At 42.7% G+C, this 27,502-nt stretch overlaps 1 protein-coding gene across 2 annotated transcripts in view; it reads left to right on the top strand.

Moving 5' to 3' along the window:
• DRD3 (dopamine receptor D3) overlaps positions 1-27,502 on the top strand; it is a 42,142-nt gene that overhangs the window by 3,182 nt on the left and 11,458 nt on the right. For both annotated transcript variants that reach the window (XM_045851777.1, XM_045851775.1), the window contains exons 2-3: positions 13,056-13,168; positions 23,905-24,047. In XM_045851777.1, the coding sequence (XP_045707733.1) occupies positions 13,056-13,168; positions 23,905-24,047 (256 nt within the window). The remainder of the gene's footprint in view (positions 1-13,055; positions 13,169-23,904; positions 24,048-27,502) is intronic.

Here is a 27,502-nt window from a genome sequence, read left to right as displayed (position 1 = left end):
GCTTTCTGTGGAACTTGGGAGTAGATGGGGTACCTTAACAAGAGAAAAGAATACTTAAAGCCTCAACGGGCCTTAAAGGAACTGTGAATATATAAATCCATGTGTCTCAGAGAAGGTCAAAGCATTATTCCCAGTAACTTGTCCTAATGACAAGTTACTACAGGTGGTTGAGTAGCTGGTCTAGTAATTGAATGACTATACATAAGAGCTCCCTTGAAAAGAGGGAAGAATGCAGTGCTAACCGCAGGGACTGCTGTAAGCTTGAGAGCCCTCAAGATGAAAGGACAGAAATGAGAAGAACATCATGTGGGGGACAAATTAGCTGCCCAATTCACAGCTTCTTGTGTTTGATTTGAATACATCCATCTTCTTTGAAGGGAATATTGGCTCATATTGGCCAGATACCTTCCTTCAAAGGTAAATTGACACTAGTATGTATGAGTTAGGAATGTTTAGGCTGTACATATTGGAACATTTGACTAACTGTGGCTTAAATAAATGAGTTATTTTGTTCACATAGCAGAACTGTGGAAGAAGACAGTTGTTGATGGTTTAGCTGCCCCATTGTGTCATCAAGAACCAGGCTGTTCCATCCTTTCTGTTCACCATCTTTGACAAGCTGGCTTACTTCCTCATGCTGCTCACAGGATGGCTGCCATAGACCCAACATCATGGCTGTATTCAAAATAGGATAAATGGGGGTTGCAGAGGGGGTGAAAAGCCATTTCCCTAGCGTGGCTCAAAACTCCTCCCTAAGGGACTTCACTTAAGTCTAAGTAGCCAGAAGTGGATCATAAATCCACTTACGCATGCAAGGGAAGATAGAAAGAAAGAGTGAAAATGTGAATTTCTTTAAAAAAAGATGTGGAGATGAGGAATTGCTGAGGCAGACAATAAAATGTCACATATCACATAACATTATGCTTCTTATCGAATTCACTGGGATAACTCTCATTCTAACACAGAGTTATGCTATGAGAAAGACTCCGAAATTTGGAATCAAAAGATCTGGGAATTAAGTGAATGAAATGGAGGTGACAACTATACTTTTCTTATCACATAGGCTATGTGTTAGGCTCAACCATCATCAGCTGAGGAAGTGTTTTGATAACTAAAAAGTGTAATCTATAACTATCTCAGTTAAGACACTTTTAGTTATAAGTAAAAAAGAAAATTTAACTCCAAAATTTGACCTAAAGAGTAAACAGAAAGCATTGACTCACATACCAGGAACTTTTAAAGTCTTATGGTAAGGTGGACTACAGGCACAGTTGGGACAAGGGTCCATCTCATTTCTCTACAATTCTCTCAGCTCTGTCTTTTTCTATATTTTGGCTGTATCCATAGGCAAAGGGTAAGCAATAAGCCTCACATGTGTACAATACAAGCAAGAGAGAACATCTGTGTCCACAGACTTCTAGTACATGCATTGAGATGTATTTCGATTGGATGGTCTTATGGCACATGATTTTCTCTGAACTACTCACTGAACAGAAAAGCTAGCTTAGCAAAGAAGAGTTTCTTCCATGAAACACATCAACTGCTCAGGAATCTCATGGATTACCAGGAGAACCCAAGGACTGCTAGAAGGAGGGACAAGCATAGTCAGCAAGTGGGTGCCATGGTGGCTTTCATTGTTATCATTCTCATCATTAAGGCACACAGGAACCTGAGCTTGAGCAATATAGAAAGGTGAACAAGCAGCAACCAATCACTCATCCTCTTCCGTTTTCTCTGCCCCCAGGTCTAGCAGAGAAATTTGTGATAAAAACCATGCAGGCGACTTCAGCATAGTTACATTCCATAGGGCCCTGGCCTGGTTGTCTTTTTAATTCAGTTTGCAGCAGTTTCTCAAAAACTCTTTTCTGTGCCATACCAAATAGTTCTATCTCAGATTCCCACTCAAGTTTTTAATTTCCCACTTTAGAAGCTACAGTCAGTTTGGAACTTTCCTCTCCAAGCACAACCGTCCCATTTTGTCCCACGCAGTTAAGCACCTTTTGTGATGTGTGATGCACTTATATCAGAAGAGAAAGGCAACATAAGCAGCCAGGGGACATCTGAAAAACTGAACTCAGAGTATGTGAGTCCCGGTGTAGGCAGGAGAAAAGACTCAAGGGTTAAGCAATGTAGACAAGCCAAAGAGAGCAGGGTGGGTTCAAGCTGGGAAACTCGCCACACAGAGAGTGAAAGAACAGCACTGTCGGGGGGAGAGAGGAGTTTTTAGCCTTGTAATAGCATTGATTATTAGAAATAAAAGAGAGCCTGCATTTTAAATGGGTTCCTCTATGATTTTTTGTGCACTTGAAATATGGACCATTGGGTTTATCTCAGATCTACCAAACTGGAGTTTCCAGGGTGGCCTTGGAAATATATAGTAATTATAACCAGTCACCCAACCCCAGCCCTAGCCAGCCCCAGCCCCAGCCCCACTCCCACCCCAAGGGATTTGCAGCCAGCCAGCCATCTGCTACAAACTGATGTTCAGGAACCACTAATCTGTACAAACCCCACTTCACAGATAAAGACATTGGAATTCAGAGACGTAAATCCTCTGTCTTACTCCACAGAAATCCCCCTTCTGTGAAAAAAAATCCCAAATGTGGCAAACAAAAATGAAATGAAGAGGCTAATTTGAGAAGTAATTCCATCTTTGCTCCTTGGCTATCCCCCCAAAGCAACTACAAATCCATCCTTGAGAGCAAGAATTCTTAATCCGGGGAGTCCATCGACCTGGTTGTAAATAAAACTATTTTCTCATTTTCACTAAGCTGAAATTTAGCACTTTCATCAATTATGAATGTAGATATCAACCCACAGCAGAAGAAATCCTTCATGTCACCAGTAGACATCCAGATATTTCTACTTTCAAATCACATTCCAGTTGTTGCACACACCTTGAAATACCATTTACATTCATCGGTACTTTGAAATTATAGGAATTTTGGACCTGCCACTAAGTCTTGTCACTTAATGCATTATTAAAGAAGCACATATATTTAAAATACTTTGGTAAAGATATTTCAATGTAATTGGCATCTTTTGTGATCCATTGTATTTTATGTATGCACTTCTAAGAAGGGAACCAGAGGCTAAAGTCTCCCCTGGAACAAAGAATGCTCAAGGAGCCCTACTTTAGGACAACCATTTCTGAAGATAATGTCACACACACACACAGCTGTTTCCCAAACTTCCCAGGCAGCAGGAATCATTGGAGGGACTTATTATTCTGAGAGGAACCTGAGAATCATTTTGTTTAGCAAAAGCCTCCGGTGATTTGGGAAATGCTGCCTTATAAAAAGTAAATTAGGGAAATGCTGCCGCAGGCTATGTCTGTTGAAAATTCAGTAGCCAACTTCTGTACCTGAAGACAATTTCTTGCTTACTCCCACCTTCTGTATTGCCAAAGGGAGTTAGTTATATTCATTAGCAAGTGAGAGTAACACCACCTGGCTGCTGTATGATTCTGAAGTGAGTTATTCATTAGAGTTTAGGAGAAAGGTAGAATCATGTCTCTAAAGAGCCTTAAATCAATCAGATTTTTCTTGCTTTTTTTTCCCCATTTAATTTCAAAAATCACTTTACTTTTCAAGTTCTCTCAACACTTTCTACTTATCTCACTGTCAGCACTTACCACATTATATTATAGTTATTTTCTTAGCATCCATCTCCTGAGCCCTCAGTTCATCCTCACTAGTTCACACATTTCTCTCCCTAACATGCACACACTACATTCTGAGGTCTTGGGGACAAAAACAGCTTTAATTCATTCCTGTACACCTACCCCTGTGGAGTATCAGGCATATAATGGGCACTTGATAAATATGGGATATGGGTGGATGGAGGAACACACACCTACTCTTTCCTCCTCTGTTATTAGAATGAAGTTAAATTGCATGCTTCCCAGAAGCAGAGTGTTAAAGGTGCTGACATTTTTTTAAAGATTTTATTTACTTTCTCCCTGGCTGGCATAGCTCAGTGGATTGAGCGCGGGCTGTGAACCAAAGTGTCGCAGGTTCGATTCCCAGTCAGGGCACATGCCTAGGTTGCAGGCCACGGCCCCCAGCAACCGCACATTGATGTTTCTCTCTCTCTCTCTTTCTCCCTCCCTTCCCTCTCTAAAAATAAATAAATAAAACCTTTTAAAAAAAGATTTTATTTACTTTCAGAGAGAGGGGAAGGAAGGGAGAGAAACATCAATGTGTGGCTGCCTCCCACATGTGCCCCACACCAGGGGACCTGGCCCACAACCCAGGCATGTGTCCCGACTGGGAATCAAATCAGTGACCCTTGAGTTTTCAGGCTGCCACTCATCTACTGAGCCACACCAGCCAGGCCTAAGGTGCTGACTTTTGAGAGTCATGATCAATATTAGGAGTTTGAAATGTTAGCTCCTTTTACTGGCTATGTATTCTTTTTTTAGTACATTTTATTGGTTTTGTTATTACAGCTGTCACACATTTTCTCCCTTTGCCCCCTCCATCCAGTACCCCTCTACCCTCCATCAATCCCTCCCTTAGTTCATTTCCATGGGTCTTGCATATGAGTTCTTTGGCTTCTCCATTTCCTATATCATTGTTAATGTCCACCTGTCTATTTTGTACCTACCAATTATGCTTTTTTAATCCCTGCACCTTCCCTGCCCATTCTCCCCTTTCCCCCTCCAAGCTGATGACCCTCCAAATGATCTCCATGTCTATAATTCCATCCTTGTTCTGTTTGTTTGCTTTGTTTGTTTTTATAGATTCAGTTGTCAGTAGCTATGAGTTTGTTGTCGCTTTAATGTTTATGATTTTGATCTTCTTCTTTTTCTTAAATAAGTCCCTTTAACATTTTATATAATAATGGTTTAGTGATGATGAACTCCTTTAGCTTTACCTTGTCTGGGAAGCACTTTATCTGCCCTTCAATTCTAAATGATAGATTTGCTGGATAGAGTAATCTTGGTTGTAGGTCCTTGCTTTTCATCACTTTAAATACTTTTTTCCAATCCCTTCTTGCCTGCAGGGTTTCTTTTGAGAAATCAGCTGCTAGTCTAATGGGAACTCCTTTGTACATAACTGTCTGCTTATCTCTTGCTGTTTTTAAATTCTCTCCTTACCTTTAATCTTCGGCATTTTAATTATCATGTATCTTGGTGTGGTCCTCTTTGGGTCCAACTTGTTTGGGATTCTCTGTGCTTCCTGAACTGGTATGTCTATTTCCTTTGACAAATTACAGAAGTTTTCTTTAATTATTTTTCCAAATAACTTTTCAATGTCTTCATCTTCCTCTTCTCCTAGCACCCCTATTATTTGGATGTTGGCACATTTGGAGATATCCCAGAGCCTCCTTGTACTATCCTCATTTTTTTTGAATTCTTGTTTCTTCTTTCTGTTCTAGTTGAATGTTTAGTTCTTCCTTATGTTCCAAATCATTGATTTGAATCCCAGCTTCCTTGCCTTCATTGTTGGTTCCCTGCAGATTTTTCTTTATTTCACTTAGTGTAACCTTCATTTCTTCTCTTATGTTTTTGCCATACTCAATGAGTTCTTTGAGCATCCTGATCACCAGTGTTTTGAACTCTGCATCTGGTAAGTTGACTATCCCAGTTTCATTTAGTTCTTTTTCTGGGATTTTGTTCTGTTCTTTCATTTGAGCCATATTTCTTTGTCTCCTCAATTCAGCAGCCTCCCTGTGTTTGTTTCTGTGTATTAGGTAGAGCTGCTTTGACTCCCTGTAAAAGTAGCCTGTAAATTGTGTCAGGTGGAGGCCTAGGTAATTGCCAGGGCAGGGCAACCCGCTTCACAGCTTTGTGGCTCTGTGTTGGTGGACAACTTAGAGAGGGGACTGTACCACTGCCTGGCTTCTGGGGGTTTGCCCAGCATTCACCCCATTTCCCATCACTTCACCCACTCCCGCTATGAGACTGGTTCCCTTTCAGCTGTTGCCGTGGTTTTGAATCCCAGAGGGGGCGGGTTTACATATGCTCTAAGATGCAGGCCCTTTAAGCAAAGTTTTCTGAAAGTCCAGAAGTTTCTTCTGCTGCCCCAAATCTCACTGGTTTTTACAGCCAGAAGTTATGGGTACTTATCTTCCCAGTGCTGAAACTCTGGGCTGTGTGATCTGGCCTGGGCTGGGATCACTCACTCCCATGGTATCCCTCACAATTTTTATCCACCACACGTGAATGTGGGATTGCCCATGCCCTGCCTGTTCCGCACTGCTGCCTCTCCACACCACACTGCACCTCATCACATCTCCAACCAGTCTCCGCATCTTCGCCCCTCCTACCCATCTCAATGAATGTGGCTTCTTTAAATCCATTGTTGTCAGACTTCCATACAGTTCGATTTTCTGACAGTTCTGAGTGTTATTTATTTTGAGATTTAGTTGTAATTCCTTTCTGTGGTTGCATGAGGAGGTGAAGCATGTCTACCCATGCTTCCATCTTGACTGGAAGTGACTCTGGCTATGTAGTCTTAGGCAAATTACTCAACCCCTTTCAATCACCATTTTGTTATTGAAAAATTGGAAATAATATTTAACTCATTGGATTGCTTTGGGAGTTATTTGATCTTGGCCCTTCACAGCTCTTTATTCATCACTTATTATTTACTTGGTGTGGAGGACTCCATAGATAAAAAGTATTTCCATTACACATCCCACCAATTAGAGACTCATTTTAATGAGTAAGCTCTGAGGAAGGCTTACTTATTACTAGAACCAGCTAATCAAATTGTTTTCTTCTTGTGACTTAGCTGAGCTCAAGGAGAGGATGGAAATTTTGATGGCAGAATTGGAGAATAAAAGAAAAGATAGCCAAAATACGGAGGTATAGTTGGGGAGTGGAAGCAGTGGAGAGGTTGAGGGGTTTGGCCCATAGGAGCTAAAGAAGCAGGGTACCAAGGAAACCTGCCCAGCGTGTACTTTCTTGAGGCCCCAAAGTCAGCAGCCACCACCGCTTTTTGCAGCCCTGAGATAGAGGAAATCAGGAGGGCATCCTAGAAGGGAGATGACAAATTCTGTCACACACAAAAATCCTTGATGTGCACAAGGTTTTCTCCTTTCCTCTTGCATTCACCCAGTTCCATCCCTTTTCATTAACTGCCCCCTCCTCACTTGACACTTCTACATAGCAGAGCATGAAGCAACCAACACTCCAATGCCCTGTCTGACCTGAGGAGTTGTGCCACCTCAGGAAAGGCATGGAACCTCTCTAAGCTTGAGTCTCTTTGTTTGTGATGAAGATGACAGTGTTACCAGACAGGAGCCTGGCCCCAAATAAGTCTGCCTAGTGCCAGCTGTAGTGTGTTGGTTCTTGACTTCATATAGGAAAGATTTCACAACATGACCCCAGGTGACTATGAGGATCCATTTATTAAAGCTGAGGACACTGAAACAAGGAAGGGCTTAGCACAGAAGAAGCAACAAGAGAGCCTAGGCTGGGCTACTGTAGCTCACTGGGAAGTCAGAGAAAAGGGGGCCTTTGGGACAGGTTCAGGGGACTAGCCTGAGACCAGCTGCCACTGCTGCCTATTGCTGTAGAGTTTAGGAGACATGTGCCTCTGGGGAAAGAAGTGGAGGGAGAAGAGGGCAAAGAGAATGGCAAGGGCTGCTCCCCAGAGGGAAAGCACATGCTGGGTCCTCTCTCTTGAGGCTTTTATCTCTTTCCTGATGGTGGCTGGGAATCTTAGAGGAGGTCTCAGAGGAGGGTTTCATCAGAATATTCATCAGTTCTCCAGGTGTGCCCTTTCAAGGTCATGGTCTCCACTGATTGGTCAGTGGCAGGACAGAGGGTCTTTAGTCATTGAAGTTGGTCCTGGTGCTTTTCTGGGCCTGGAACAGAAATAGACCTGAGACCTCCAAGGAGGAAAAACGAGAGAAGGAAAGGTTACCCTGGGGAGTGAGGTCCTTGTTTTCCCAGTTTTGCCCCTGCCAGGCACCTGGGTGACCATCTGCCCCTGGCTGTAAATTGCTCAGCCATTATGTTCAGCTATCTGTTGGTCTCCCTAATCCACTTACCAAGGAATTTCCCTAGATTCTCACTATCCTGTCTCAACAGTAGTCCTCTCTCATTGGATTATAATCATCAGTGGAGTCCGTGTACGTAAAGTGCTTTGCAGAACATCAAGACCCAGTAAGCCAGAGAAAGACAGGGACCCTTATATTTGGAATCTAATGAACAAAATAAACTAACAAAATAGAAACAAACACATAAATAGAAACAGACTCATAAGTAGAGAACAGACTGTCATAGGGAAGGGGGGTTGTGGGGCTGGGTGAAAAAGGTGAAGGGATTAAGAAAAAAAAAAAAACCTCATCAATACAGAAAACAATATGGTGATTACCAGAGGGAAAGGGAGGGTAGGGGGGAGTAGAAGAAAGTCAAGGAGAGATAGTGGTGATGGGAAGAGAAATGACTTGGGGTGGTGAACACACAATATAATATACAGATAATATAGAACTGTACACCTGAAACCTGTATTATTTTATTAGCCAATGTCACCCCAATAAATTGAATTTAAAAAAATAGGAAGAAGGAAAAAAGTAGGCATTCAGCAAACACTAGCTATTAGTATTAATATAGATTGTGTCAGAGACCAGTCATTCTTTCAGAACAGACTTGCATGCCAGGCATTGCTCTAGGTGCCGAGGATGCAGCAATACACAAGTACAAGTCCCTGCTCCTACGGAGTTTATTAAGTAACAGTCATTTAATTTCCTATCAAAGAAGTGTATGCTTTGCCCTGAAAACCTGTATGAGCACATTCAGTTTTCTGAATCTGAAGTTTTAAAGCTACAGAAATCCTAAAATAGGTTATGTGGGTCAGTGGCGCATAATAGGGTAAGTTCTAAAAAAATGTTAGATTGTATTAATAACATTAGGATCTTGTGATAATCTCTAGTTATGTTACTTACAAATGACTTGCTTCTTCAATAATCTTATAAATTCTTCAAGGACAGGGCCTGAAGTACACTCAGTAAAACCTCTTAAAACACATAGCATATACCCTCTTTCTATGAACTAAGTATTAGGACCTTCACAACTACTAGCTTCATGGATGGATGAGTGAGTGAAGGAGTGACAGAGTTTCTGTTGTTCTAAATAACCCTCTCATCTATTTTGCACCTTTAACACAGACACAAATAGGCAATCGAAGTTTGGAAGGAAAAGTGTTTTTTCCTCAATTTAGGACATAAATTACATAATAGACATATGTTAAAATGAGAGTTAGAATACAAAATTCAACTTTTTGCAAGAAGCTTTTACAGCAAACAATCATCCTGTGTAAAAAGCAACACTATCTTTTATTCTCCTTACTTCCTTAAATCATTGTGTTATTATGACTATATACATACTCCTTTTTTAAAGTTTTTCATTGTAAGAATTCCTATAAATGCGAATTCCTAAATTCACATTAGGTCTTTTTATATACACAGCCAAATAAGCAAAAAATGGTGATTTCAGAGCTAGTTTGAACTTTTCATCATTGCTTTTATTTTCTTATTTTAAGATCCTTATTTGTTTATTTATTTATCCATTCATTCATTTTTAAATATATTTTATTGATTAGGCTATTACAGTTGTCCCACTTTTTTCTCCCCTTTACTCCCCTCCACCTTGCCAACCACATTGCCCCCTCTTAGTTCATGGCCATGGGTCATACCTATAAGTTCTTTGGCTTCTCCATTTCCTACACTATTCTTACCCTCCCCCTGTCTATTTTGTACCTACCATTTACGCTTCTTATTCCCTGTACCTTTTCCTTCATTTTCTCCCCTCCCCCTCCCTGCTGGTAACCCTCCAGGTGATCTCCATTTCTGTGATTCTGTTCCTGTTCTAGTTGTTTGCTTAGTGTGTTTTTGTTTTTGTTTTAGGTTCATTTGTTAATAGTTGCGAATTTGTTGTCATTTTATTTTAGGTTCAGTTGTTAATAGTTGTGAGTTTGTTGGCATTTTACATTTATCATAGTTTTGATTTTTTTTTTAGATAAGTCCCTTTAACACAGGGGTGTCAAACTCATTTTCACCGGGGGCCACATCAGCCTCATGGTTGACTTCAAAGGGCTGAATGTAATTTTAGGACAGTAAAACTGTAACTACTCCTTAACTAGGGGCAAGGAGCTTGGCTCTGCCACCAGGTAGAAACAAGGTGCCAGGTCGGATAAAACAAGGTGGAAAGCTGGATTTGGCCCTTAGGCCTTTTGTGTGCCACCTGTGCTTTAACATTTCATATGAATAAGGGCTTTGTGACGATAAACTCCTTTAACTTGACTTTGTCTGGGAAGCACTTTATCTGCCCTTCCATTCTAAATGATAGCTTTGATGGATAGAATAATTTTGGATGTTGGTCCTTGCATTTTAAGACTGAATACTTCTTTCTAGCTCCTTCTTGCCTGCAAGGTTTCTTTCAAAAAGTCCTTTGTAGGTAACTGTCTCCTTTTCTCTTGCTGCTTTTAAGAGTTTCTCCTTACCTTTAATCTTGGGTAACATAATTATGATGTGCTTTGGTGTGTGCTTCCTTCCAACTTTTTGGGACTCTCTGAGCTTCCTGGACTTCCTGAAAGTCTATTTCCTTTGCCAGATTGGGGAAGTTCTCCTACATTATTTTTTCAAATAAACTTTCCATTTCTTCCTCTTTCTTTTCTCCTTCTGGCACCCCTACAATTCAGATGTTGGATGTTTAAAGTTATCCCAGAGGTTCCTAAGCCTCTCCTTATTTTTTGAATTCTTATTTCTTCATTCTGTTCTGGTTGAATGTTTATTTCTTTCTTCTGCTCCAAATCATTGATTTGAGTCCCAGTTTCTTTCCCTTCACTGTTGGTTCCCTGTATATTTTTCTTTATTTCACTTTTCATAGCCTTCACTTGTCCCCTCTATTTTGCAACAATACTCAACCATTTCTGTGAGCATCCTGATTACCAGTGTTTTGAACTGTGCATCTGATAGGTTAGCTATCTCTTCATCACTTAGCTCTGTTTTTGCAGCTTTGATCTGTTCTTTCATTTGGGCCATATTTTTTTTTGTCTCAGTGCACCTGTTACATTTAAAGGGCAGAACCTTAGGTATGTACCAGGATGGGGCAACCCACATTGCTGCATTGTCAGGCTGTGTGTGCAGGTGGGGTCAGAGAGGAAACAATGCCGCTTGCTTGCCCAGCTTTCAGTCACTTCCCTCACTACTTACAAGCAAACTGGGCCTTCTGGTGCTAATTCCCTGGTGAGTGGGTTTGTGAAAGTTCTAGGACCCTGTGGGTCTCTCCAATGGACTCTCCTGTGAGGCTGGGAGATTCTCCCACCACCACAACCTCCACAGGTTTTTACTGCCAGAGGTTTTGAGGTTTTATTTCCCTGGATTGGAACCCTGGGTTGCATGATCTGTGTCGCTCCCCAGTTGTTCCTCCCGGTTTATCCAGATGCAAATGTGGGACTGCCTGGTCTGCCAGCTACTGCCTTGCCCTTCTGGTCCACCAGCTGGTGCCTTGCCACTAGTCCTCTCCTTTCTGGCTGCCTGTCTCTGCCTCTCCTACCAGTCTGGGCAAATGTTTCTTCTTTAACTCCTTAGTTGCCTGACTTCCATACAGTTTGATTTTCTGATAGTTCTGGTTATTTTTGTCTTTAAATTTGTTGTTGTCCTTCTTTTGGTTGTGCAAGGCAAACTATATCTACCTATGCCTCCATCTTTGCCGGAAGTCTTGAACTTTTCATTGTTGCTTTTAAACAAAATAACTTTGCTCAGAGTTTCTCAAAATAGGGTCTGGAGATGACCAAATATAGTGATAAAATCAAATGCCACAGCACTATTTTAAGCACTGTTTCAACAATGTCTCTTTTTTCCTTGAGAAGATACTTCAGAGGCAAGTGTACCTATTTTTCACTCTCCCTTCCTCTTAATTAGCCATTGGGCCTGCGCAGCAAGGACACACAGCTACAGCCTGGGACCCAAAGCTTCCCAGGTTTCTCTTTGAGAGCCATGATTCTGAGAACGGCATGATTGCTCCCCACAGGCAGGAAGCCAGTAAATGAACAAAGGCCTCAGGCCCAAGATGGGCATTTGTGGACACTCTCAGGTGGCAGTCTCCCTGACAGATCTCTCTGGTACAATAAGGTTATATAAATTTTTTTAATAAAATAGAAATGTACCAGAATGGAAATTAAATTGCTTTATTCCTGACTTTTTTCAAGTGTTACTGGAAGTTCTAGAGCTTGAGACACACATAAAAATGAACAAGGTCATAGCCATCCTCACTAATTCTGTGAGTGGTAGGGAGGATCTGGGACCCTTTCCAATGCTCTGGTCCAGTCTGTCTTCTCAACTCTTGGTGCCTGGGACCTGAGTGTCAAAAGCAGGCACATTGGCATAGACTTAACTTACATAGGTTTTTAGAGATATGTTCCAGGGTGTTTCCAAACTTTAAAACCAGAAGCCAGATAGAATTCCACTTGGGAGGTAAGTTTTATGAAAAATGTGTCTCTGGTTATTTTCTGGGTGCATGAAAAGCTTGCCATTGGATGGAGAGCTTCAGAGAGGCAGTTTTGCCTCACTGCACACATCTGGCGGTGACCCAAGCTCACTGACTGCCTGCTATGCACCTATGGGCATATCACTTCACCACATAGAGCTTTAGTTGCCTCTAGAGTTTGAATCAAATCAGTGATTCTCAAATGTTGGTGTGATTAGAGATAGAGGAGTTATTTTTTTAAAATGAAGATTCATGGGCCCTAGGTCCAGAAAGTCTAACTCAGCAGGTCTAGGAAAGAGTTCCAAAATCTTCATCTTTAATGAATACCCCACTCTGGACCAGACTGAGAAATACTGAACTAGTTGATTTGGAAGATCCCTTCCATCTCCAACTTTCTAACATTCTGTGACTTTGTCCTTTTTGCGTGTGACCCATCTTGGGCAGCCTGTCACTCCCTTGGTGTCTGCCTGTCCTTAGTCATGATGATGTACCGACAGGGAAGGCATGTCAGCCTGTTATCTACAGAGGGCAGCCTAGGGAAGGCATAGAGTTGTTTGGCTTGCTGTCCCTTCACTGGGGGAACACTAACATCCTTGTCTCCGATGCTCAGGTGACAGGTGGAGTCTGGAATTTCAGCCGCCTTTGCTGCGATGTTTTCGTCACCCTGGATGTCATGATGTGTACAGCCAGCATCCTAAACCTCTGTGCCATCAGCATCGATAGGTAGGGCTGGGGCTCCCCCTTCCTGGCTTAGGAGAGGGGTGGCCTAGACCGGGTGGGGAAGCTGCCCTTGCTGTATTTGAGACACACACAGGCTTTGCATCTGCAAAGTAGAACTTAGCGCTGGGACATTTTCCTTCTTCTTTTTCTCTTTAACTATGGTTTGTGGGTGAAAAGAAACCCCTGTGACAGGAAAGAAATGATTATTCTATAGGCTTCCCAACTTTTCCTTCCACCCAGGTCACAGAAGAGGATTCTGTTTGGGGTTTTTGTGATTCCTAATTGGGAGGAGGGGGTTGGAAAACAAGGATGAAAGGTGAGCTGATTTGGGTTGGGAAGAAAATTTCCTGTTACTACTTTGTTTTTGGTAAAAGGAGGGCAGACGGGAGTCTTTTGTGTGATTTCTGGACATTTATTACATAAAAAATGTTTTTTACAGAAGTAACACAGAGCATCCAGTTTTCTATATCACCACCTCTACCACCTAAATTCTAGTCCTAGCTCCTTATTGACTGTGAATCTCCCTTCCGAGTCTATTACAGAGCCTTGAACAAAGAATATTAAACTGAATTCAGGAGTCCCTGCCTGAGGGTAGCCAGTGCTTATATCACAAGTGTGCACCTTCAGAAAGGACATGAGAGAGTGGGAGAAGGTCAGCCTCAGAAGAAGGAGGAAAGAACTATATAAAGAGAGCTTCTAGAAGAGGCTCTGGGACAGCTCCCACCCAGCCTGCTAGTCTGACTGTGCTCTCTCCCCCCTCGAGAACACGTCTGTCCACTCCATCCACACACATTCACACAGGCAGCTGGTGGGTGAGGCCCTGCGGGTTGTGCCTTGCTCAAGGGTGTGGGGGTCGAATTCAGCCAGTGCTTCCTTTGCCAAGCCTTAAGTCCACCAGGAGAGGGTGCATTTTCTAATTTGCACAGGTGTGCCATTCTACTGGCAGCAGTCATGACACACCCTTCTACTTTGACCACTGAAGATACAACCAACAAGAATAAATCTTGAATCAACTTCTGTCTCATACAGGAAAACTCCCAGAGTGCATAGCACTCACCTACCTGAAACCTGAAGGGACAATTGGCTTATGCCTTAGATCCCAATGGAGAAGGATGCTCCTTGCGTGGCTCAATCTCGATATAAACAAATCCTCACCAAACCTCAAAATGGAGCCTTTTTTCTATCCTAGGAATGAACATAGGCCTTGGAAAAATGGTCTCCATTATCCTGCACAAGCAGTTGGTGGTACACAGAATTAAATTCTGTTCGTGTGATGCCAAATAACTGGTCAATTCATTAAAAATGCAGTCATTCATGCAGACCTTTGGTCTTCACACAATGCTGACAAACCAGTCACACCAGTCTGACAAATCTGACCAAATGGATTCAGCATTTTTTGGTCATGAAGCCCTGATCTGTAATAGCAGGGGAGTAAGAGATAGGAAAGAAAAGGAAATGATGAAAGGGTTTTTGAAAGCAAGCAATACTATTGTCATTAGGTTCTTAGGCATAGCTCTGGATGCTGAAGAATTGGACTAAAGCTGCCTTTTCTTTTTTACAAAGCAGAGTGGGTGAGCACAAGGCCCCGCCTCCTTGGCTCCTCGCCTCCCCAGTGGGCCAGCCCCTCCCACCACATTGCGGGTCAGAACAAATTTGGGGAGAGGGCTGAGAAAGTGTCAGGGGAGGAGGACACGATGTGAGCGGTGAGATTTCAAGTCCTCCTCCAGGAGCCCGTGAATAATGCAACCAAATTCATTCACTGGGGAGCTCTTTAAGTGGCTCTCAAATGGCACCCATCACACAGGCAAGCCTCTGCGCCTTCGCAGGAGCACAATAGGTACCAGATGAGTCACAGGCACCTTGGAGTTTTAGTTTGCATCTAAATAAGCACTTTATATCTGCAAAGGGCTTTCTAATCATTTGCAAGAAGCTTTTTTCTTCAACAATTCCACGAGGGGAGTCCATAGAACTAAGGATTTATTGAGCCCCCTGTCTGATGAAATAAAAGATGGTGAAAAGCAGCCCTCACAGAGCTCTGGGGCTCATTAAACCCAGGGGGGAGTTAGACCCGGGCCCTCTCACCCAGCGCAGCCTCTCACCTCCCCCACCCCCTGCTTCCTCAAGAGAATTCATCATCCGTTCCCCCCACACACACCTCCCACTCTGAGACAAGGCTTTATTTTAGGTGGAGATAGAATTCTGCGAGGATCTTGAGACCTTCAGTAGGATGACAAGCCCCCAAACCCCAGCCACAGAACTGAGAGTCAAAAAAGGCACCTAGTGTAACGCATTTGTGCAGACCTGTCACATGCTTGCACGAGGTCCTGCAGCCTCCTGCACAGGTCTCGAACTGGAACCCGAGTGCCCTAATTCCCCTGCCAGCACTCCGTCTGTTCCAGTGACTGGACCTTTCACCGGTGGAGGTGGGGCCAGGGCACCCGGGGAAGGGCCTCTGGCCATGCCAGCAGCCCAGCTCCACAGGTGCTCTTTCCCCGGAGTAAACAAGGCACAGTTCCTATGCCTTTAATGCCCCAGCTACCTCTGTGCTCATCCTAACTTGCCTGATGATAAAAGCAACAACAATAAAAACAGGTACCATTTATTTGGTGTGTACTATATGGCAGGCATTAAGAGCTTTTCATTATCGATAACCCTCACAACTCCCCAGCAGGCAGGTATGTTATCCCTATTTTCCACCTGAAGACGCTGAGGCTAGACTGGGTAGGTAAGCTCGCCCAGATTGCACAGCTGCCAGGGGCAGGATGAGGGACTCAGTGAGCCTCTCTCCCCACTGCACACTGCCTTGAGCAGAGACGCCCAGCTACACCGCCTGCCCTGCTTAGTGACGATTTCACCTTCCTTGGTCAAGTCAGTTAACCTCTCTGGGCCTGGTTTCATTTTGTTTTGTTTTAATCTGTTTAGCTAAACAGAAAAAGGGTTGTGAGGATTAAATGAGTAATGTCAGTAAAACACTTCATACAGTTGCCTGGCACATAGGAAGTGCTATTATATACCTGCTTGATAAATAAATTAAATGTCCTCTAGTAATCAGGAATAAGGGGCAGACACCCATAAATTCTTTGATATGAACAAACACAGATCCCTTGGGCTAGCACAATAATAATGACAATACTGTTTTTTAAAATATTTAATATGTACCAGACATTGTGCTAAACAAACACGCAAACAAACAAAAACCTTCACAGAGATACTCGCATTCACTATTCATAAAAGCCCTATGGAGCTGAATCATTATGCCCTCTGTGCTGATGAGGAAGATGAGTCTTAGAGAAGAGGCCAAATCTCAGGTGCAGGGCCACACGGTTAATGGAAGAACTGGAACTTAGATTTTAGTCAATCTGTATCCGGTGTCCACCAACTTAACCACCTTGCACACCGTCCATGTTCGGGCCATGCTAGAAAGAGTCCAGAGAGTCAGAAGCTCAAACACAAGGAGAGAGGGCCTGGTGAGGGAGCTGCGTGGGCTACTCTACTCGCTGAAACCCACAGGTAAGCTAGATCTTGGAACCCTGCGGTGAGCGCAGAGGCCCACGTGTCCAGAGGCGGTCCTGGGTGGGGGCAGCCCTGGTCTCTCTCCTTGCTCGCATCCATGCCCAGCCCTGCCCTTGCCTGTAGTCGGTCATCTGCGATTAATTTGGAAGATAAGAGGTGGCACAGCCTGCCTGGGTGGGAAGTCAGGGTCCCTGCGGTGCTCTAGGAACCAGGGGGCTGAGCTTTGCCTCCCTGCCTCCCACTGGGCCTAGAGAGCCCCCAGGTGAGCAATGAACTCCTCACCCCGGCGGAGCTGGCGGAGTTCTTGCTGCATTATGGTGCCCTCCGATGGCTAATTCAGGAACAACCTCTATGTCTCAGTCCCTGTGGAAAAAAACCCTGGAGGCAGATTTGAGAGTCTCATTTATTTATTCTAAATGCTTAATCGTGTTTAAAAAAATAATTAGAAAAAAAATGTTATGTAACAGTGGTAAATGTAATCTCATCTCTCCCTTCTTACCCAAGGTAACAAGTAATTTTGACACAAAAATTTTCCTTAATACAGAATTTCTCAAACTTGTCTAATCATATGATTCATTCGCTTGTTACACATTTTTGGGTTTAACTTCATAAAACTTAAACAAAATATCCAGGGATGTGGCCTGAGAATATGTATTTTAAAACATCCTCCCAGGCAAGTAATAGAATCCAATTAATTGGGGAAACTCAGGTCTGGACATCCACAGCACTCTCAAGGTACAAGCCACCCTTCAAGCCACCTTTCCTGAGGGAGCCCGTGTCTCCATAAGGCCTCAGAGACTTGTCCATGCCCTTGAAAGGGGTTGGGGCACCCAGGAGAGATGCTGGCCCCGGAGATGGGAGCCCTGGCTCTGCCACGACCAGTCGTGGGACCTCACGTTCACCATGTAACCTCTCTGTGTCTCTGATTCCAGCTTTCTGAAATGAAGCCAGTGTTCCCTGCACTTGCTGGCTTATTAGATTAACAGGAGCCTGCATGGAGTTGCTGAACATTAAAGCATATTTAGGAAAGCATGCAACTCTCAGTGGTGTGCTTGAAGCCAGCTGGTGATGGCTAGTGAAAGGTAATTGGCAAAATTTTAACAATTCTTTGGTCCAGCTATTAAACCTTTGCTGTATCTTGAAATGGGCAATGGTGGGAGTATTTGTACCATGGAAATTGGCAAATGGTACACACTAAAGCTTTCTTTACCCAGAGAGCCAGTTGTTAGCCATTTAACAGCATACCACTGGATGTATGGGGTGGTCAGGTTTTTACATCAAATGACATTATGTAATGAAAGGCCTGAGCCCAACTGCAAGTGTGGGCACAAGGAGGTGTGTCCTATCTTTCCTCCCCAACCCTGACAGCTATCTGGCTATGACAGCTGCAGGATGCAAGGCAGAGTCTCTTTTCCAAGGTACCTCAGCAATCAGTGCTGAGAGCCAGACCCATGTAGACATATTTGACTCAAAGCCACAGCTCAGTGCCCAGCAGAGTCTAAATTCCTGAGCAGAATAAAAGGCCTGGAAGAGTCTCTTCTTCTGGTCAAGATGGGGGTGTAGGGAGACATGCTTTGCTCCTCATGCAACTACAGAAAGAATTATAACTATAACTCAAAACAAACAGCAACCAGAACTGTCAGAAAATTGAGCTGTACACAAGTCCAACCACCAAGGATTTAAAGAAGCCACAGTCACCCAGAGAAGTAGGAGGGATGGAGGCACAGAGGCGCAGAGAGGTAAAGAGAGGTGGCAGTCCCACATTCCTGTGTGATGGGCAAAAATCAGAAGGGACACCTTGTGAGCCAGCAATCCCAGCCCCAGACCAGACCTCTTAACCCAGGGTTCCACCGCCAGGAAGATAAGCCCCCATAACTTCTGGCTGCAAAAACTGATGGGGGTTGGGGTGGCAAAAGAAACCAGAATTCTCAAGAGACTTCTCTTAAAGGGCTCACAACAGATTTAGGACGCATGCAGACCCACCCCATCTGGGATTCAGCACCAGGGCAACAGCTGAAATGGCACCAGTCACATACAGGAAGTGGGGGAAGTGACTAGAAATGGGACAAGTGCTGGGCAAACCTCCAGAAGCCAGACAGTGGCATTGTCCCCACTCCCAGCCCTCCCTCCACACAGAGCCACAAAGCGGTGAAGTGAGTTGCTCTGCCCTGGCAATTACCTACGGCTCCACCACAATTTACAGATGCCTTTTCTAAGACTGAGAGTCAATGCAGCTCTACCTAATACACAGAAACAAACACAGGGAGGCTGCCAAATTGAGGAGACAAAAGAAATATGGCCCAAATGAAAGGAGAACAGGACAAAACCCCAGAAAAAAGAAATACATGAAATGGAGAGAGTCAACTTATCAGATGCAGAGTTCAAAACACTAGTAATCAGGATGCTCAGAGAACTCACTGAGTATAGCAAAAACATAAAGGAAGAAATGAAGGTTGCAATAAGTGAAATAAAGGAAAATCTACAGAGAACAAACAGTGGAGAGGATGAAGCCGAGAATCAAATCAACAATTTGGAACACAAGGAAGAAAAAGCATTCAATTAGAATAGCAGGAAGAAAAAGTAATTTAAAAAAAAACAATGATAGGTTTAGGAACCTCTAAAACAAATTTAAACATACCAATATTCAAGTCATAGGGGTGCCAGAAGGAGAAGAGGAAGAGCAAGACATTGAAAACTTATTTAAAAATATAGTGAAAGACAACTTCCCTAGTTTGGCAAAGGAAATAGACAAACGAGTCCCGGAAGCACAGAGTCCCAAACAAGTTGGACCCATAGAGGTCCATACCAAGACACATCATAATTAAAATGTCAAAGATAAAAGAAGTAGAGAATCTTAAAAGCAGCAAGAGGAAAGCAGAGAGTTACCTACAAAAGAGTTTCCATAAGACTAGCTGCTGATTTCTCAAAAGAAACATTGCAGGCAAGAAGCGACTGGAAAGAAATATTCAAAGTGATGAAAAGCAAAGACCTACATCAGGGGTGTCAAATTCATTTTCACCGTGGGCCACATCAGCCTCATAGTTGCCTTCAAAGGGCCCAATGTAATTTTAGGACTGTATAAATGTAACTGCTCCTCAACTAGAGGCAAGGAGCTCGGTGCTGCCACCGGGTAGAAACAAGGTGCCTGGACAGATGAAACAAGGTGGAGGGCCAGATTTGGCCCACAGGCCTTGTGTTTGCCACCTGTGACCTACACACAACCCAGATTATTCTACCCAGCAAAGCTATCATTTAGAATGAAAGGGCAGAGAAAGTGTTTCCCAGACAAGGTACAACTAAAGGAGTTCATTGTCACTAAGCCATTATTATATGAAATGTTAAAGAGACTTATTTAAGAAAAAGAAGATCAAAACTATTAACATTAAAATGGCAACAAATGGCCTTGGCTGGTGTAGCTCGGTGGATTGAAAACGGGCCTGCCAACCAAAGGGTTGCCAGTTCAATTCCTAGTCAGGGCACATGACTGGGTTGTGGGCCAGGTTCCCAGTAGGAGGCACATGAGAAGCAACCACACATTGATGTTTCTTTCCCTCTCTTTCTCCTTCCCTTCCCCTCTCTCTAAAATATAAATAAATAAAATCTTTAAAAATGAAGATAAAATAAAATGTCAACAAATTCACAACTATCAAGAACTGAATCTAAAGAACCAAACTGAACAAACAACCAGAACAGGAACAGAATCATAAATATGGAGATCGTTTGGAGGGCTATCAGCTGGGATGGGGAATGGGGAAGAATGGAGGAAAAGGTTCAGGGAATAAGAAGCATAATTGGTAGGTACAAAATAGACAGGGGGAGGTTAAGAACAGGAAATGGAGTAACCAGAGAACTTAGATGCATGACCCATGGATGTGAACTAAGGGAGGAGATTGATGGAGGGAAGAGAGTACCAGGTGGAGGGGTGACAAAGGTGGAAAAATTGAGACAACTATAATAGCATAATCAATAAAATACATTTTAAATAAATAAATAAACAGCCTGGAAGAACCACAGGTGCTACTTGCTATGTTTCTTCATTGCCAAATTAGGAACTCAAGAGAGATTTGCAATGTATGTACATCAGTAGAAGGGAACTGGGTTGTCATAGGCCTCCCTTAGGGTTGGATCTTAATTTCACCTTATTAATTAAGGGCCTCTATTACTCCTTCTTGAGAAAGAAGCCACCTCTGTCACACATTATGGGGCCAAGGTAAGTTCTGCAGAGTCTGCCTCCATCTCAGCCCTCAGAGCTGACCCCCAAGCTGCTTCTGGGGGGTTACAAATGTTAACACATGAGCTGTAATGCTAGATGCACAAGAAGCAGATGATTCAGGCAGGGCTGGCACATACAGGAGGAGCACCAGGGAGTACTGTCCCAGTCCCTCCAGTCTGGGGTCTGTCCTTCCCTTCCTCAGCCGCAAGCCTTGAGGTGCACAAAGGTGTTAAGTAGGCTCTCGTTTAACCTCTCTGTGCATCTCCTGCCTGAATCTGGTCTCCAGGTTCCTTGGACACTGAGAAAGCAAAGACAAAGTGAGCATATGTAGATCCAGTGATATACGTTAGATCCCTTGGGCCTGGCTAAGACAAGAATTGTTCTCTTATAGGGAAGGAGGCCTTCGGGATCCATGAGGCAATCAGTCAATTAATAGCTTCTTACCATTTGCTTTGTGCAAGGACCTATGGGGAATACCAGGTCTATAGGATGAGTTAAGCCATCAGGTAGCTTAAATCATATGGGGACTATCTCCCTCCATGAGGCAAGTTCAATAATAATGCAAGACAACTGCAGGCAGAAGAGCAACGTGATTAATTGGCATAGGAGGTTTGTGTGTTCAGAGTTAGAAGTCTCTATAAGATGAAGAGACTGGGAAGGTTATTTGAGAGCTGATCTGGGATTAAAGGGGGTCAAGAAGGAGCTACCCAGGGAAGGCAAAGGGACAGCAGATTGAACAAAGACAGCAGTCTCCTCTGTTGCTGTGGAACAAATTATCACAAATGTAATAGCTTAAACTATAGCTGTATTTTAATCTAACAATTTCTGTAGGTCAGAAGTCTGTGAGTAGTACAACAGATAGGTTCTCTGCTTAGGGTCTCACAAGGCTGAAAACAGGGTGTAAGTGGGGCTGTGTTCTCATCTGGAGCTTGTGGTCCCCTTCCAAACTTACCCAGGTTGTCAGGAGAATTCCACTCGCTTCCTTGCAGTTGTAGCTCTGAGGTCCCCATTTTCTTGGTGGTTGTCAATCAAGAGCTGTTCTCAGCTTCTGTAGGCCTCTTACCCTTCCTTACCAAATGACTTTTTTCCAAAACATGACCATTTTCTCCTTCACAACCAGCAGGGTAAATTCTCATGCTTTTTGAATCTCTCTAAATTAAGGGCCCAGTCCTTTTTAAGGAATTACCTGATCAGATCAGGCCCACTGAGGATAATCTCCCTTTTCATTACTTCAGTCTCTTGATTAGTAATCTAATCAGAAGAACAACATTATACCAGATTCACATGTTTGGGCTACATTCAAAAGGAGGGGATTCTACAGGGACATCATAATGGTGAATTTGCAGGATCTGTTGTCCTTCCGTCTAAAATGTTCTTTTATCTTTTCTCATGGCCTGGCCCCTCGTACTCCTCTCCTTTCCGTGCCCAGCCTGTGTTGGTGTACCCCTTCTTGACAACCTCCATTATCCTCAAACATGTCACACAGCTTATTTCATTCATGATATTCTTCATTTTATATTAACATTTTTTGGTCCAATTCCAAGTTCCATAGGGGCAGGGATGATGTCCCATTTGCACATCTCTATATTTCCAGAATAAAGCCTGGCATATAGTAGGGACTCAATAAACATTGAATGAAAGGTTAAGTGAATGAGTGAGAAAATTATATGGAAAGGCCAAGGGAGAGCCAAAAGGCCTGGGTAGTGGGTGTAGATTTCTTAAAGAATGGCGGGAGATGTAACCAGGTTAAGGAATGTGAGGAGATAGGCAAATATATTTCAGATAGCTTGAGTCTGAGATGATTGTGAAGCAAATGTTTAGGTAGTAAGTCCAACAAGAAGTATATGTGAGGAGTTGCCACAGAAAATACAACAATGTCTCCTGGCTGGTGTGGCTCAGTGGATTGAGTGCCTACCTGCAAACCAAAAGGTCACTGGTTCAATTCCCAGTCCGGGCACATGCCTGGGTTGCAGGTCAGGTCCTCAGCTGGGGGTGTTCAAGAGGCAACCAATTGATGTTTCTCTCCCTCTCTTTCTGTCTCCAGTACCTGCTCTCTAAAAGTAAATTTTAAAAAATACAATAATGTCCAACAAGAATAAAGAATTATGCTTTGACCATGTGAAAGCATGTGCATTAGACTGAAAGTTTGTGTCCCCCCACCCAATTCATACTTTGAAATACTAACACCCAAAGTGATAGTATTAGGAGGTGGGATCTTTGAGTGGTAATTAGGTCATTAGGTACAGAAATCATGAATGATATTGTGCTCTTTTAAAAGAGACCTCATGGAGCTCCCTCACCCCTTTCACCATGTGAGGACACAGTGAGAAGACGACTGTCCATGAACCAGGAAGTGGACCTTCACCAGACACCGAATCTGCTAGTGCCTTAACCTTGGACTTCCCAGTCTTCTGAACTGTAACAAATAAATGTTTGTCATTTAAGCCATCCAGACAGTGGTATTTGTGATACAGCAATCCGAACAGACTAAGTCAGGATGAAAACTAAATTTTACTTCATTGGATATTATTTTTCTCTATTTTTAATATCTCTGCTGTTTGGAATGGTTGTCACTATAAGAGTTGGAATTTATATTAGAATAACAGCAGATGTAAATACCTATGTGGACATAGTTTTATCATTATCTGAAGAACTGTGGGAGAAAGGAAGGACACACACCCACACCCAGAGTCTTCAGGGTGCAGGGTGGAGAACACAGTGCGTGCACCTGCTGGGCCATCAGTCAAGACCCAGCAAGAAGCTCTCCCGCAACCCAGTGCTCCTGTGCTCTTTTTAATTCTCTCTCCTTTTCTCTGATCACCCCTCCCAATGAGTTCTTCATCTAATCTATCTTATCTCAACCTTTCTACTATTTTCACCATTTCTCTTTCTCCATCAAAATCATTTTTCTCTTGCCACATTTATCAACCTGATTGTTTCTCTAAAACTTCCTTCAACTTGTCTCCCCTGCCCTTTCTCACCGTGTCTATTCTCTCTCCCCTTCCTTTTACAGGTACACTGCGGTGGTCATGCCAGTTCACTACCAACATGGCACGGGACAGAGCTCCTGCCGGCGGGTGGCCCTCATGATTACAGCTGTCTGGGTACTGGCCTTTGCCGTGTCTTGCCCTCTCCTCTTTGGCTTTAACACCACAGGTAACAGTGACGGCCTCACTTCCAAAACCCATGTGACTCATAGCACACGTGAGGGGCTGCAAGTGGAGCTCAGCCCTGAAATTTCTGACCCCTGGTCAATGCACTTTGTAATCCAATGAAGACGCTATAGAGTGCAAAGCTTTGACCCTTGTTGATTATAATAAAACATAAAGCAAACTTCAGCAATTACTAGCACAAAGATAAAGTTCTGCCCAAATTAATGAAAAATCTGGCTTATTCCTACATTGAAAGAAATGTCATTGTATTCATTTGAAAAAATGTACCAGTTAAAAAATTAAATCATATTAATAATTCAGATGAGGTTTGCTAATGAAAAGATGACTCTTCATAATTGACTTACAATGCAAAATAACATATCATAAAAGCCCTGGAGTAGGATACACATTTTGAGCCTTTGCTTGATAAGAATCATCTCTAGCATTGGGGAACTACTATAGATTCCTAAACTATTGATGGGTGTATTTCCATCAATATACTTATATACTGATAAGTATATACTTATACTTATATTTTAACATACAAAAATTTTGCCTATTCTTGTTGGCACATGGTACATCTTCTACTGAATGGATGGATGGATGGACAAACAATGTGTATATCAAGATATTTGGGATTTTGACATAAAACACCAATCCAAATTTATACCTCTGTGGATCAATGCCCTCTGTGTCTGTTCCATGTCCATGTGTTAGCCCCAGCAATTTCATGTGTTGAGTGAAAACTATTATCACATACAGAAAAGTTACAGGTTTTGGTGATAAATACTGAGTCTTTGCTGAGCAAACTGATTGACTCTTGCTCTACTGTTATTTTGGATTTCTTATTTTGTCCACCTGAATCGATCCATTCCATTTCTATTATGTTGCAGGTTTATGAATTTCTAGTATATGTACAAGTCACATAGCTAGCTGTGTGTTTATGTGGGTACAGATATATGTAACACATTACATATAAATACAAGCAAATTCTAACCTATAAATAATCTTCAAAGAGTCATTTGCTGGACAAGAGTTTAGAAGTCAGAACACATTTAGGAAGACAGACAGAGGTTCTGGAGTCAGAACAACCTACATTGAAGTTCCAGTTTCACTATTTACAAGCTGTGTCTCCTTGAACAAGTAAACTTTTTTGACTGGTTTCCTTATTGATCAATAATAGAGTGGAGCATAAACTTCAGCAGATTCAAATATGTAGACTCAGTCTATATATTCAGTTACAAAGTTTTCACATTTGTTTTTATAAATGACTTCCTGCAAATAAGCCCTACAACTCCACCTCTAAAATTACAGGTTGCACTTTCAACTCTTTATAATGTATGACATATTGTTGTATGTATCATTCATCTTAGCTTATTACTGTTCAGGGCTGTAATCAAATCATGTATATCTTCATATGTGATTCAGAGGATTCTTCAAAGGAAATTTTTACTGTACTCATTCATTGACTTTAGAATCTAACCCTACATATATATAATTCCACTCTACCTCCTTCATAGACTTTTACAATTAAATGAGGATTAAATTGGGATAACATACACAGACATGTCAGTACATACCACCTGTTCCAAGTGGGGCTTGTTTATCTGCCACATGAAAGGCTAAGTAGACAAGTTATCCAACAAATACTTACCTGGCATTCCTAAAATATGATGTTATTGTCATCTTTGCATTACTCTTTACCGTGAGTTACTTTGTTGTTTTCACTGAATGGCATTTATATACACAAGTAAGTGTACACACGCCTCCCAAAAAAACATTCCCCAACACGGCTAGAGACTGACTGGCACTAAAATATCAGTTCCGATGAGTGTTAAGAATGCTTTTTGGGAAGTCTGATAACTAAGCCACTTTCTATATCCTTGTTTCTGTACAAAAATGCATTCTAAGTATAGGGCACTCACTACCACTGCTAGACCAAGGCCTTGCTTCACTCCCAGCCAGCAGCCAACCCCACCAACATTTGCAGGACTGGGTGGTTCCTCTTTCTTATTCCTGGAGGCTGGCAGTGAGGTCTTACTCAGTCTCACACACAGAAACACACACACACACACACATACACACACCCTGGTAAGAGTTAAAACCATCTCAAAATCTGACATTCGAGTTCCCAGTTAATGTCAACATCAAAAGTGAAGAAGAATGATGAGCTAATTGCAGTGCTGTTGCCACCAGTGAGCTCATTATTGTTCCAGAAACAAAACTCAGAGAAATCTTTCCAAAAGGATTTTCAAATGCAGAGTTGAGAAGGCAAAGAAGGCCCATGACTTAGCATATACACTCTCGCTTCTCTCACAATCTCCTCCCTCTGACCTTGAAGTTTACTAATAAGACTATCTGAGCACTCCACTCATTCGCATATTGTGTCAAAATGTCAGGTGCATCAGAAAAGCCCAGTAGACATGAGCTAATGTTATTGATGTTGTTGTTGTTGTTACATATTAGGAAAGGTTTCTGTGCCGCAAAATGTAACTACGTGCCTACTCTAAGGACACCCCAAACAGTGTAGTTCTGCTGGTGGTCACAGAGGAGACCAGTGGTCTCATGCAAGAAGTCAGTTTGGGAAGTAGTGAGCAGAACTCAAGGCAGGGAGGCTCAGTGTCCTTCCTTCTCTGTCTCAGTCTGACCTTCATTGTACAGCGTCACTATCTTGACAGAAGTGGATGCCTCCAGCACCTCTTCCTTCTGTAAGGAAATTCCCAAGTTCATTCAAACACCCAATATAAATGACTTCTCTCAGACCTTTTTCCTATCCTTCCTGTGAAAAGCAGAGGAAAAAAGGGCAGGGTTCTGCCAATAACACCTGACATTGGAAGTAAATAAACTTTTACTTAGATGTGCAGCACAAAAGAACATTCTGACAGAGTTTGTTTTTATGAAATGAGCTGCCACATGGGACTGTGAATTGTCAGAGAACAGAAGGTAGCAAAGCGTTGAACTTCGGTTTCTTTCAACTTGGAGTAGCGCTTATTGACTGAAGAAAGGTCAGTTTGTATTTCTGCATGCATACCTAAGGCAAGGTCTTGGGTCACAGAGAATTCCAAGGCTGTGGGGCCTGACTGACCAGTGTCGCCCCAGCTCCCCACAGAAGCCCATAGTTCTAGGCAAATGCCACACTATCAACAGCCCTAACAGCAGTGGAAGAGCACGGACTGTTGGTGCTAGAGGAAACCCTAAAGATCCCTGAATGAGCAGCACATTCCTCTCATTTCACAGACAAGAAAAATAACTAGTATTTACATTTTTGCCAAATCAGATAGCTGTTGTGTTACACAAAAAAATCTAGAGTGAATAAGCAATAGCTAGTGACAGGGTGTAAGAAATCTTCAAGGGAGGAAGACCTAAAGCAAGAAAATCCTATCAGCTGGCTTAATTTTCCTCTGAAACTAAGAAATGAAGGAGTGCTATTTATGTGATTTTAGCAATAGAACAGCTCAC

Source organism: Phyllostomus hastatus, unplaced genomic scaffold (assembly GCF_019186645.2).
Source record: "Phyllostomus hastatus isolate PE091 unplaced genomic scaffold, TTU_PhHast_1.1 phas_contig_86, whole genome shotgun sequence".
NCBI classification, from domain to species: Eukaryota; Metazoa; Chordata; class Mammalia; order Chiroptera; family Phyllostomidae; genus Phyllostomus; species Phyllostomus hastatus.
This window is presented reverse-complemented; position numbering and strand designations above follow the sequence as displayed.